This window comes from Diorhabda carinulata, chromosome 1 (assembly GCF_026250575.1).
Source record: "Diorhabda carinulata isolate Delta chromosome 1, icDioCari1.1, whole genome shotgun sequence".
NCBI lineage: Eukaryota > Metazoa > Arthropoda > Insecta > Coleoptera > Chrysomelidae > Diorhabda > Diorhabda carinulata.
In genome coordinates, this window is record NC_079460.1 from 26,300,418 (window position 1) to 26,315,017 (window position 14,600).

The window sequence follows — 14,600 nt, forward strand, 5'->3', positions numbered from 1 at the left end:
CTGATCGTCTGGGACTGAAATTATGGTCAAATACAATATAAGAAATATGTATAAATGTATAACAATAATAAAATTTTACTTACAATAAAATTACCATATATAAAATCAGTTACTCCTATACTTTCTGGAATCTTTAAACATCACAATATTAAAATAGCCTACAGTCAAACATTTAATATTCAATCTATTTTTACTAAAGTAAAAGATAGAACACCAATCAATAAATTGCCTAACATATTATATGAAATACTTTGTTTAAATTGTGACAAAAAGTACATTGGTCAGTCGAAAAGGTCACTGATCAGTGGGATAACTTCCCACAAGAGTGATAGCAGATTATCCTTATCTAACCTAAAAAAGCTCACCGTCATTCATAACCTAACCAATTAAAAATTAATGAAAATTCCTATAGTAACCAGAATCAATATTTCCATTAATCAATATTTCTATCAATGTTAATTTGAATATTGAATTTTAAATTCTAAAGTCTAAGTCTGAAAATTTTTATAAGCATTAATATCAAAAATCACCGGAAATCTTAATTAATTATTGTAAGTAAAATTTTATTATTGTTATACATTTATACATATTTCCAATTGCGTTTTCTAACATCTAGAGAAATACTTCACCGGTAAAATTACTTCATAAAAAGAGGCTGGGCTCACTACGTGGTTTCTCAAAATTCCTGCCCAGAAATTTGCTTTAAATGGAAACTGTGTGTTTTTCTCGAAACGTGAGGATTTTTGTCCCTCAAATACGTCACATATTGAGTAGTAACATTTCAATTAACTAAGAAGGTACTTTCGTCGCTAAAACAAATTGTCCTTACATAATTTGACCACTGGAGAATTTTAGTGGTCTTTTTTTTGACAGAATTGCATCCTTGGGTCGGGTTCATCTTAAAGTTGATGCACTATTTTTTTTGTATGGGTGAAATTTGTTTATTTATTATTACCAATATTTGGTCTGATGAACACAACCTATTTGCTCAAACTTATAAAACTCCCTTAAATAAGTCCTCGGTATAGAGGGATCGGAGTATTTCTCATTAAAAATGCGTTCCGCCGCATAAAATTTTCACTTTCACCAATAATTAAGACAATTGTTACTTTCTCAGCTAGAGCACGTGCTATTTGGTTCATGTAAATACTTTAACATCTTGTTAAACAATAATTAAACTAAAGATTCAAGATATCGCATGTTGAGTATTCTAAATAGCTTTTAAAAGAAGTGTCACTTGCTGTAAGGTCTCATTTAATTTTATTGGTTTCAATTACCTGGTTGACGTATATATATATATATATATATATATATATATATATATATATATATATATATATATATATATGAATTGTAAATAAGTCTCGCTATATTTTGAGCGGTTTGTTATTGGGAACGTGGCAACGAAATACCAAAGTGAACTAACTTTAACATATTTTCCGAGCTTTTGAATATTTATGTATTCATCGTCTGAGAAATAATTAAGTTTTTCGGTGATTTTTGATAGTATTAATACTTGTATAAATTTTTAAACTCATAGAATTCAATATTCAAATTGACGTTGATAGAAATATCCAATATTCAGCTAGAGATAGCCGGCAACTTCGTTCCAATGCCACTCTGGCCAATAACAACATTTCCACTAAAACCTCCCGAGAAGCCAATCTCCGCACATTTATTACCCCTCCTGCCAATAATATACTCCCCACGCGTGCCTAAACCCCAAAACCCGCCAACAGGTCCCCTATAATTATAAGGTCCAGGCGACTAGCTCCCCAGTTAGCTCAAGATCAGCAGTCAGTGTGTTACTGTCAACAGGGTCCTTGATGCTTTCCATTTCCTCGGTGAAATTCTAAGGAGTAGGGAGATTGAGGCCTTGGAATCGACCGAAAAAAAGGGGTGATTTGTTCGACCACTTCTTACCAATAAACGAATAACCACTCTATCCCTACCCCCCCTTCTCTTGATAATGGCAAAGTGGGAGCCGAAACGTCGAGAATGTTCGAAATTCCAGCACGGTTCAACCCGTGAACCTAGTTCTTTTGTTCATAATCCTGACCGCGGAAACATTTCCGTTTAACAAAACGTTTATAAAGTATCACAGTGTTTAATATCAAATTTACATGGTACAAAAGGCACTTATCCACCAATTTACGTTCCTTAATATGAATATATTTTTTATAGAAAAAATATCTTAAATAGTAAAAGATGTGCTGAAAAAAGGTATCATAAAAATTGAATTTTTTTGCCATGTGAGGTGTCTGCCACTACCTTCAAAAATATAGAAGAATTGTATTTGAATGTAGTTGAAATATTGAAATCGTTTTGTTGTCATTATTATATGGCTCCGATGTAATTTTCTTTAATGCCATTCTGTCGATAAAATTTACATATTTTAGGTGTCAAATTTTGGAATCATAAGAGGCGTTTAATCTCTTATGATAATTTGTAGTTAACATTTATTCTGAACACACTATTCACTATTACCAGTAACGCGAATATCGCCTCGTTTTTTTAATAATAAATATAGCAGTTTTAATTATAATCTGCATGAGTAATAATATTGCAAGCGGATACAGTGACAATCAGTGGTCTAATAAAAAGATAAACACCATCATCACATAGCTGATTTAAGACACTGCTCGTCCAATCCACACCACAGGGCGTGGTTTTTTTCAATACACAGAAGAGTAGTTGCGTTTTCAAATGTAGAGTTAAGAGTGCGTTGATTATTTTGAACCTAAAACGCTCTGTGGGGTCAACCTGATTATCTGAAACAAAAATTTTAATAGAATACAGACATCGATGTGAGGCGTGAAATATAGTGTGTATATTATTTTCAGTTTAATTGATAAGGCATAAGGTGATACTTGGATATGGAGGAGTGCGATATTGCACGTATGTGTTGGGATTTAAAGGAACTATTAGAAGGTAAATTTCAAATAAAGTCTATATCTTCAACTTATTTTGAATAAAAACTAATATACATCTACTATTACTGATGTCATAAGACGAACGATTATTTATTAGCTCATTTGGAAGTCTTGCAATGACGTAAATAAACAGCCTTATAAGAATAATAATGTATCCTCTTATAATATTAAAATCTTCAATGAATGTTTGTATGTTCTAGAATGACAACAATATAGATTTTATGTAATTTGACAGCCAAAGTTTCCCAAGCATTTTTGAGAATTTTCTGAACTGAGCGTTACTGTATATTCTGTAATTTTAGCAAATTTATCAATTCTACACTAATAAAAGCACATCAATAACTTGAATAATATTCCTTACTATGTTTATTATAACAGTCTAAATTCAAATGAAGAATGATCAATTGTTACCGAATACTCTATTCACTTCAGTCATTGTTATGAACAATTCGCTGACATAATAAACAAATTTTTGATAGATACATTGAGAGGAGATAATCTAAAAGTGACAATTAACGACTCAACTGTACACTGAAAAGCAACAAATATTATTAAATATGAAATATCCAAGATAAATATATTATTGACAATAGTTGTAAAACTCCATACAGTGCCGGGTTCAGAGTATTTGCGGAACTCGATCAAATTAACCCGAGTGGCCCCCGTTCCGGCCGCCTCTTAGGTGGAGAATTGAAATGAACGTTGGTTATTATAATTAGATCGTATTGTTTATGTACAAAAGTAATGTTCTCGATTTATATTAGTGGTGATTATTAATTTTAGAAAATGAAGATTTAATTTTTTAACAAAACGCTGCGGCCTTTTTCACTTGCGGCTCTAGGCGGGTAAATCCGGCACTGCCTCCATACTATTATGTATTCGGTTCGATCGAATTGCCTGGCCGTTAAAAGAAGTCAGGCCAAGCAAATTGCAAGTTTAAGTATTGAACCATTAATATAGTATGGGAAATTAGTGAATATCGACGTTTAGTTGACGTGATGCGAATAACTATGGATCGAATTATAAACAGTAGTTTTCACTCATAACTTTAATTGCTTCGAAAAACAACATACAATGATCCGCATGAATACAACTATCTTTACTCATCATCATCATTACCCTACTCATTCTTCTTTTTTTATAACAAACAAAACTAACAACGAATTCACCTAATTTGTGGCTGACAATGAAACACTAAAATAATCTTAAAAGCTTTTTTTTTTCTAAAAATCATTTTTCTCACTAAAATTTCAATTTCAATACTTCCTCCTTCTCAAAATCTAGAGATATTACTATTTTTTTATTACTGAACTCACTGTTTACACTACAAATACACCAACACTCACAATGATACTGAGCAACATGCGTTTGGATTACCAAGTTATCGTCTTCAGATATAAAAGGTAAAATGTCAACTTGTAAAATTTGGTATCTCTGTTATCGCCTCTGTCAATTCCTATCTTATCTTTTTCGAAGAAAAATATTCTGTAACTTTTTTGTTGTTTCAGAGTATCTTAGAAACATTGCTGTTTCATTTTCTGCTTCAATTTTTAATCGTTTTCTGCTGAACCAGAGCTGGCCCCATTTTAAATTTATGAGAATTATGCTTCTGCCCACCATTTCTTATCTAATTTTTTGCTGTATAAAAGAGTTTTACATTCTTCTATAATTATGAGCATCTCTCCTATTTTGTTCAATTGTGTGAGTGCAACTTTCATGGATAAAACCTTTGCGATTACACGGCTTCTTCAGTTCTGCATTAACAAACTCTCATCCATTGTCCTTAACTTGTTAATATTGTTCACATTATTTTTAATGCTTTCTTCTAGTCTTAGACTTATGTGTTAGAAAAAATAATATCTTGTATAATCGTCTTTGAGCATATGAAAATATTTAGCTTTATCAGTTGATAAAACTTCAATAGCTTCTTCCAAGTATCCACGAATAAGCTCTTCAGATTTCGTAGCTCTACATCGACTATTGTACCAAATAAATTACTTTTTCAAACGTTTTGCTTTGTTTCCATACCACATAGTTGACTGTGCAAATATCCAAACCACATTTTAAAAAAATATTCTCTTCCTGCATCCAAGGCAGCAAAAGGATACTGATATGGATTAAATATTCCGGTAATGAGAGAACAAAATAAAAAAATAATAATTAAACATTAAAAATGTATCAAATAAACAAACCAGTATAAAATTCCGAAACAATAATTAATTTAATATGAATTATAATTGACTTACGAATTCTATTATATAAAATATTGAATTACTCTGCGTAAATCATCTAGTTATTAATTTTGGGAACATCAAAACTAAATTTTACAGTGATAGATTGTACAAGAATAGGGTTGAACAGAATTTAATGAATTTCTGTACACATCACTGTTTTGTTTAAATACGAATCGTATTATACGATTTATATTTATATTGACTTTTGGACCGTCTCAACAAATAATTTGGAATTGAATATGCAACGCTACTTGAATCCCCTTTGATATTAGGAGAAATTAAAGTTAGAAAATCACTTAATTTTAATTTTTTATGATTTAAGTAATAATAGTAGTTGTCCTTAATACATTCCAATCTTCTCTTTGAATAATATAAAAATCTCTCTATTACTGCTTAAACGTCAATATCTCTTTGAAAATTGAAAAGGGCGAGTTCTATGAGAAAATTACTTCTTATGCTCCCTCTCTGAATATACCGCCATTTTCTTCGATTACGGAATCAAGCAATGCGCATGTCTAAATATGTCCCTTTGGTAGTTGGCACAAAGAACTATTAAAAACCTAATATAAAAAATTCGCTAACCTGGTAAATCACATGAGGATGATGGCACGTATTTGTGAAATTATTATATTGTCATCGGCCTCTAATATTGTGCGAAATTTCAAACAAATATAACGTTCTCAAAATTCGACATACGAGTAAATACATACATACCAAGTTTATCATTATCTGTCCTTAAATTCGGAAAGTAAATCTATATTTCCTCAGGAGAATTCTACGTTAGGTGGAGAATCCCTCCCTACTAAGGAAGGTTGCCCCGTAGATTACGGGATGGGCAACATTTCGCAATAAAAAAGAGATAGGCATGTTCTACGAAGAAAATCGAAGATCGCCAGGATCCCACCGCAACATAGGAAACGCCTGCCTTCTTGTCCGGCACTAGACAAAAGCGGTATTCTTAAAAGCAACAGTTTTGAGATGCCACAAGAGCGCAAGATGACAACGGTAACAGAACATTGGGAGTAAAATTTAAGATTGAGATGGAGAAGGCATCATCCAGTGGAGGTCGGCGAGCGATTCGCGCAGCTTACAAAGAAATCGAAACGACGGAAATCAAGATTCCGAACAAGTCAATGCTTCCCAGCGGCAAAAACTGAAGACTAAAGAAGAAAGCTGCCTCTAAAATGGTACAAAAAGTAAAAACAAAGTCACGGCTGGACGTGCTGATTATTTGCCTGAAAGATAAGGAGAAGTACTTATGTTCTTATGTACTTAGTACTTATGTTCTTAGTCGTGTCAAGAGGGATGTTCCTGCTGCGCAGACTCAGTCGTACGCAAGATTTACAAAAACTTATAACTGATCTTCTAGGGGAGAGGCCATGGTACTTAGTTAGAGGAACCAAGAGGAGCTCGATATCAAAGACTTTGAAAAAACCATAACAAAGGAGAAAGTTCTGTAAAGGCCTTGCGAAAGGCCCACGGAGTAACGCAGACTGTCTCAGTAACTTCAGCATTCACTGTCGGAAAGAAAATCTTAGGTGAACATGGAGAGATTAGATTCCATGCTTCCATGTACATCAATCCATCACATAAATATCTAAAACCTTTATAAAAGAATCCATAAAAATCACCTGTTAATATTCTTACAATATTAAGAAACCTTCATTTGGTAAACTTGATATTAATGCACCGATACCTACTTGAGTAGTAGATTGGGGGAAATATGTCGATATTTTATTGAGAAATTACGATTCGGAAATTGATTATGGAAATAAAATTCCGCCTTTTCGAAAATTTCATTTTTAACTCCTTTTTCAACTTCATACTATAAAATTCCAGTCAAAGTATCTCACAGTGACGTACTACTCCCGAAAATATAAATTGAAATTCCATAATCTCTTCACACACTGCCATACGTCTACATAGGCAATCCATTGCAATTTTATAAACCATGTTGAACGTCTTCGTATTTTTAAAATTTCAAACGGTCTCGGAAACATTGATCCAACAATCATAAGAATTGCGCATTTAAATTTCAAAAAAAAAATATAATTACATAGAAACTTTATGCAGAACTCATATAGGTACATACATACGTCTCAAAAATTAACATAATCTTAAATTACGAACTCATACCACTATAAGACCAGAAAAATAAGACAAAATGGAAATAGTACCGATAAAATATGTAAATAGAATTTTTCATGTGATGCAATATAATTCCCCAAAAAAATAATCCTATAAAGGTGGATAGTTCTGGCCCTGGTTCTATACGAGAACCCAAGTAACAGTTACTGTGGGAAAGAAATTGGAAAATTAAGAGAAATTTCCCACTGCCATAGTCACATCCTACATATTCACGTCGCCTTCACATTGAAATTATTTATATCGTTTAAAGTATCGAATTCGTAACGAAACTTGGGAGAACGCTCATAATAATAAAAATTTCTTTTTTCATTACCAGTGCCCCATATTTATAGTATACCCTATTCACAATAAATAAAACATAACATAAATTTGTCATTCTATTCTTTTTATTGTCGATTCAAAACTAAATGCTTGTATTTCATTGAATTTGAAAAGTGTGAGGTGAAACAAACATTTCAATATATCTCATGCGAATGTTTAAACGCTTTGAAAACTACTCTTTGGATTAAAATAACATTTTCAAAAATGGTAACTACCAGAAGAAATAAATGTAACATAATTAATTTCGTTAAAATACATCTAAACAAACGTATGTCATTATTTTATTTAATTAATTTTACAATATTTTCAGATATATGTACATTTCTTTCTAATGGAAATTTGAGAAAGTTGTCACCGAAAGATCAAAAATTGGCAGAATCTTTGATTAACCGTTCGAAAAATCAATTACAGAAAATTTCCAGGGTACAGCCGCCACCTCAATCCAATGAAGAGTATGTGATTATGAACAAACAAGGTAGTATAGAGTATTTGAGGTTAAAAAAATATTAATCGAAAAAATATCAAAATATAAAATAAGGATTGTTCGTTCGAATGTATTCTGATTCAAATTTAGCCCTTCCCTATATAATATACCAAGCCAATGAAAATCCTCTAATCGAGACATTTTTAAATGTATTTTTAGGAATCCATTTTAATAGTAGCCTCAAGTTCAATTTTATAATCTATCTCGTCTTTAATGGGTGTATCGAGTTTTATACATACAGTTTTATACATACAGCTACTAAAATTTTTCCTGTTTTGGGTGGGTCAACTTGACTCACATTATCAAATGTTATTTAATAAGCCTACACACTTGATACCTCATTAATTCTTCAGCCGTAGTCACAACGCCCAAATATAATAACGGATGTAATGTTAACAAAAATATATTTAATTTGTTTACTTTACGATATCTTCTTTATTTACAACATTGAAATAATTTTTTATGATAATATATGTAATTTGTTCTTCTGACATTTCATTATATTAAAGCTCACTTATGAATTAGTAAGCCAAGTCAGTGGAAGTAGAACTATGATGTGTAGGTATTAACTAATGAGACTAGAGCTGCTAAAGAAAAAGTACGCATGTGCGTCAAAGGTTAACGACTATCAGCTGTTTAGCCTGAAGCTTACTCTTTCGTAGGCGATGCCTACTGTATCTGTAAAGAAACCAGTATAACCTTCGACTTCAACTGTTTTTTATTGCTTTGCCGTAAAAATGATCGATGTAAAAATTTCACATGAAACTTGGTAAAACTGAAATTTAATTTATTGAAACAAGTATATGGCCATGAACGCGTCGACATGTTTTTGAGGGGTTTAAGCGTTTTCAAGATGGCTAAGAAGATGTTGAAGATGATTCAGATTTGGGTCGCCCTTCCACGCCAAAAATGGATGAAAATATCGAAATAGTCGGTAATCTTATTCGATCTGACCGTCAGCTAAGTATTCATGCTGAATCTACAGGAATTGACAAAGAATGTGTATAGCAAATTTAAAAGAAAATTTGAACATGCGAATAGTGTGTGCAAAACTGGTGCTTAAAATCCTCATATTTGACTAACAAAAAGCTCATAGAAATATTTGTATTAAACTTTGAATGCTACTGAAAATGACTCAAAATTATAAGAAAAAGTAATAACTTTTGACGAATGAAATCTGTATTGAAAGGTTTAAGTCTGTTGAAGCTGTGAAGAAAAACCGGCATGCGTCCTCAAGGAACTGATACAGTAAGAGCTCCTGCACTGTTTTGAACGATGGAAGATTCGCATGGAGCGATGTAGAGATAGAGGAGGGGGTATATATAGAAATGTAAGCATAAGGAAACGGAAGACGGTTGCCGGCCGACATGCTTAATCAGCAGACGAGATATTATAAATTAACAGAACACATTTGTTGTAGTAAAATCTATTTTTTAAAAAGTGACAAGTGCTGCAAACGACATTTCTAAATTGAAGATGATGATAAATAAATATATATCTATTATAAATATAAATAATATCAAAATAAAATGTTTTATATCGCCAGTATCGTTATATAATGGCCACACCTCGTATATCGTATTAGTTGATTGGTGCCTGAGTTTATAATGATTCTTCCAAAACTAGGTTTGTGTTTTATTGCTTGTGTTGAAAATACTAAGCTACGGTTATCTAGAAATAATCTCATCCCAATATTTTTCTAAGGTAAAACAAAATGTAATATCCTGCGAAACATCAAAACGGTGCGGTATTTCATTAGCATACTAAACTTTAAAAGTATTATGATTATTGACATCAGTTCTATTGCTTTGAAAAAATGTATATATTCAAAATGTTCAAATGAATTTAAGGTATAGATAATGAAAAGGAATCCGATGCAGAACCTAGTGACATTTATTCTTCGGTGGATGATATCAGTACTATAAATCGCTCAGAATTGGTATTAGATGCAAATATATACAAAGGTAATTGAATATTTTTAACTAGATAATTTCTCATCCAGTATGTGAATGTTCTCTCCTCTTATACAATTTTGTTCCAAATTCCAAATAAGAAACGATGAATTATCATGTGGAATATTTTATGGAAGATATCTTTTATTTTCCAACATTCACAAGACGTTCTCATTCAGATCTTATCTCCCAATCTTAAACAGATCATTATATGTCAATTTGACTAAGTAAAGACTATTATCAATCAACTGATTTTGTTATTTGTTTATATTTAAGATTTGCCTGCTAAGGATGCATGTCCTTCTTTTAAATCAGGTTGGCTTTCTATGAAGAAAAAATTTATATTGGGATTTGAAAAAATGAAGCGAGTATATGGAACTATACACAACAGCTGGTTATTGATATATTTCTCTGAAAAAGATTTAAAACCAACATATACATTTAATTTAAAGCATTTCGTAGCTAAAGAATCAAATGGAGAGAAGAATAATTTCATGCTTTTAAGTACAAAACCAAATGACAATAAAGTGTATCATGTGAGTTGAAAATTCTTTTTCTTGATTATTTCATGTTCATTTGGTGTATGGTATATTTCCCACAGTTCATGGCTCTTACCCATAAAGATAAGTTACAATGGATGACAAAAATCAATTTATGTCAAGATATGGAAAAAATTATGGAGAATTCTAATATAAACTATCAAGGGAAATACCCAAATACAGCTGAAAATAACTATAGTGATAATGATTCTGATGGGATATATGAGATACTGACAACGTACGTATACATAATAATATAATTATAGTTCATTCAAGGTAATTAATTATTTTATTCATAGAATATGAACAGTATTTGTTAAAATTAATCTTGATTAAGTGGTTGCAAAATATAGACGTCGTCCAGATTTTTCTACATGTGTTTCTCTCTTCATTTTCGAATTATTTTTTCTTCTTATCTTCGATTTTCTTCTTTCCTGAAAATCTTCTTTTGAATTTTCGAGTTGACCAAAATATTAAATTTTGAAATATTAAAATTTGAATTTACAAATTTATCATTATTGAAAATAATCCAATTGTCGTATGACTTTGTGAATTTTTTCTCTCATGAATTTGTTTTATCTTTGCAATTTTATCAATTTCGAAAATGTAATTGCATTTTCAATGTTGTCAATAAATGTAATTAGATTTTGACAATCCAGAATGATTTGAGAAAATTTACTATAAAATGTAATGAAATGAAATTCATTATTTTATTCTTGTGATCAGTTCCTTCATCTGTTTCTAACAGTATACCAGAGTCTTCTATAATTTCTGCCTTTGAAAGCTAGGTAATTTGTTTTGTAATGAAGGTGTATCAATTCTATTTTCATTTCTTTTATTAATTATTCTTTCTTTGAATTCAGAATTTTTATCTCTAATTGTATCACAAAATAATTTAGAAGTTTCTTTGAGTTCCTGAATATAATGATATACTACTAAATCATCATCTAAATCAAAAGGGTCTGGATTATTAATTATGTCCATTAATTATTTCAAAAAATGTAAATAGAGTTAATGAATAAATTTAGTTATTATATAAAAGAATTGAATATTTCATAAGTTGGTCGGTGTTAAATCTTAGTTTCTCTAATCGAAAATGTTTAATTAGACTAGAATGAAATCCTTCAACAGGTGAAATAGTATTCCTATTTTTGGCCCTTATATAATGCAGCTAATTTTCATGTAATTTACAAAAATCTTGTAAGATTACACAATATGCTGTAATTTTATATGGTAATCCGTGATGAGTAATGTAATTTTAAAAGTTATCAACAACAGAAACACCAGTTGTACTTGAAATAGGATAAGCTTGACTGTAAGGCGAGAATGAATCTATAATCATTGTTAAATAAGAATGATACGCTAATTTAACAACATCGATATCTTTATGATCAAATGACTTATTTGCTGTTGGGGTTAAATTAAATTTAGTTACTGGAAGATTTTTATCATATTTGTCAAACCAAATCTGTATAAAGTGAAAGCTATTAAATTGTTTCCCATTCCAAAAACAACTAAAGAAATAAAACAATTTTTGAGTTTTTTAGGTTATTAGAGGAAATTTATACCGAAATTTAGCACAAATCACTTAACCTCTAACTTCATGTTTAAAAAAGGGTTCAAAGATAGAACATTTCAACAAAAATATATCTATTGACATTAACAGTCAACAAAATATATCTACTGACAATGAATCGATCATAGGACACATTGACAAAACATTTCAAATAATACGCACATAGCAAACAAATTGATAAATTATCTCCAGATGATGATTACTAAAGGGTACACACTAGTCACAAAAACCCAATATTAGAAATATCCACATCAGAAACACCTATTAATCATTTTTCAAATCAAATATTTCTTATAATTGTCTTCCATTCACCAGCAGCACTGAAAGTTATTAGATTATGTAATAATAAAAATAGAACCACTATACAAATTTCAGAACTAAACTTAGAATTAAATTATCAATGTATTCAAAGAATTTACCTCGGAAAATAAACTTTTTGCTGTAAATATCGATCGGTTAGAATTAATTCCTAATCTATGTGCAACGCTAAAAAGAAGTTTTAAAAAGTCTGTATTTCAAACTATTGTCTGTAATATTGTACTAGGAAATGATTCGCAGGTAGAAAAGGTAAAAATTTATCATGAACGTAAAAACAATCAATCACAGAGACATCAACAAGACAGAAATAGAAATTATACGTGGATATTATTGGCTGAATATCAGAAGTACTGCAACTAAATATATAAAGCGAGTTACGTCAAAGGATGAAGTATTAATACCAACACCTGATAAACCTTTCGAAATAGTGACAAATTTAGTAAATACGCTCAAGCATACCATTTAGTAGGAGTAACTGCAATACATATAGCTAAGGCTTTCATGAATATCCTTACTCATCAAGGCATATCTAAAATGTTGGTAATTGATAGAGGTACCGAACTAGAAAATCACGTTTTCTAAACTATAGAAAATTGAACTGCATTACATCACAGCTTTAAATCTAAATTCAAAAAATTCTATTTGACCTTATTTTAAAAATATGACAAACTAAAAATCTAAAAGATTAGAAAAAACAAATTATAAGAGACATGAACCGCTTACTTATGAATCAGGTGCACCAGCCTACCATAAAACTAATGCTCGTAGTAAAATTAGTCGTGGATTTAAAATTGAACCAGATAAAACGAAAAAGTCAAGGAAAAACTTATAAAACCATCTCACCTCGTAACAGTAGACAACATTTGTCTTCTACGGCCTATCTACCAAACCAATTTAAAAAGGGTGTTAGCTAAGAAAAAAATTGTACCATTACAGAATTGTACTCACGCTGGTAATAGCCAGGCAGGCACGGGAAATAAAATAAATAGTTTGGAATCCAATCCAGGTATACTCCCGTACAAGTTAGGAGTTGCTAGATTACAATCGTGGTACTCTTTTATTTATTACTTCGATCGAGACCGAATTACTTTATATAATCAGTTTAAAAATGTATCGCGAGTAATTAATTTTAAAAATAAAGCTTTTTCAATTGAACTAAACTAAACCAAAGAACATCTAATAGGTTTGTTGTTGAATTAGTTAACTTAGTACGATGCCTGAAGCGAAATTGAAAGGATCGGTTGTGACATCAAATGGTTTTTCGAAATCTTTAATACACAGGGCTTTTGGCCTGTAAAAACTTTTTTCTATTGTTCTATATAGCTTATGGTTATGAAAGACCAACAAAAGTCGAGAACTTATATTAGTTGAGGTAAACATATGAAAATTTTGGGAAATATTTAGATTAATTTATAATAATATTTATAATAACCCTACTAATTTGGATTAGAAATTGGGTTTTATAACACTCTCGTGAATAAACAAAGAATATAACAGTACAATTGATGTTTTGCACAACTATAACCTGAAATAAGTTTACCTTATTCATTATTATTATTATTAAAAATCAATTTTTTACATCAATTCTAGGACGCACAAACATCCAGTCAGTCGAGTTGTGAGTGGCACAAATGAAATATTACATACATTTCCAAAATTAAGTAAATCGCGTCTCAGACCATCACCAATCAATGTCAAAGATCCTGTGGCGGTTCCACCTCCTTTAGTAAAATCAAGATCAGAAACTACAAATTCTTCAGAATCGATGGTTTCATACCAAGAAATATTTACAGTGCCTCTTAGCATCAAATCCAACAATAATTCTACTAAAAGCTTGGAAGATTCATTTTCGGACAACAGTGGGGATGAAGTGTACGAAACATTTGTCTGTGCTAAACAATCTACAAATAGTTCTAGAAGAAATTCTTTAGAGGATCAGAAAATCCCAAAAGTTCTTAGGAAACCGAAATGAAATCTCTCCACAACGATTTAGTTAATATTAAATGAAAGTCAATTATCTTCATATTATGCACAACATTTTTATAAATAGTAGTCAATAAATTCAATAGATTTTGCAGATTTTTAACGAATGCAT

At 30.8% G+C, this 14,600-nt stretch overlaps 1 protein-coding gene and 1 long non-coding RNA gene across 3 annotated transcripts; one reads left to right on the forward strand and one right to left on the reverse strand.

The window, feature by feature from the left end:
- Positions 1–15: 15 nt before the first annotated feature.
- LOC130903354 (uncharacterized) lies at positions 16–14,589 on the forward strand. Of its 2 annotated transcripts, XM_057815440.1 has the most exons (7): positions 16–551; positions 2,844–2,931; positions 7,947–8,111; positions 9,971–10,084; positions 10,349–10,608; positions 10,674–10,849; positions 14,096–14,589. In XM_057815440.1, the coding sequence occupies exons 2-7, from the start codon at positions 2,877–2,879 to the stop codon at positions 14,475–14,477; spliced, it is 1,152 nt and encodes a 383-aa protein (XP_057671423.1). In that variant the 5' UTR covers positions 16–551; positions 2,844–2,876; the 3' UTR covers positions 14,478–14,589. The 2 variants fall into 2 exon arrangements, with proteins under 2 accessions (XP_057671423.1, XP_057671414.1); XM_057815431.1 differs by lacking the exon at positions 16–551 and having other exon boundaries at positions 2,142–2,931.
- LOC130903382 (uncharacterized) lies at positions 10,882–12,739 on the reverse strand. The gene is made up of 2 exons (XR_009060734.1): positions 12,607–12,739; positions 10,882–11,045 (listed from the first exon to the last, which is right to left on the reverse strand). It is a non-coding gene; the product is annotated as an uncharacterized LOC130903382 (long non-coding RNA).
- Positions 14,590–14,600: the final 11 nt, after the last annotated feature.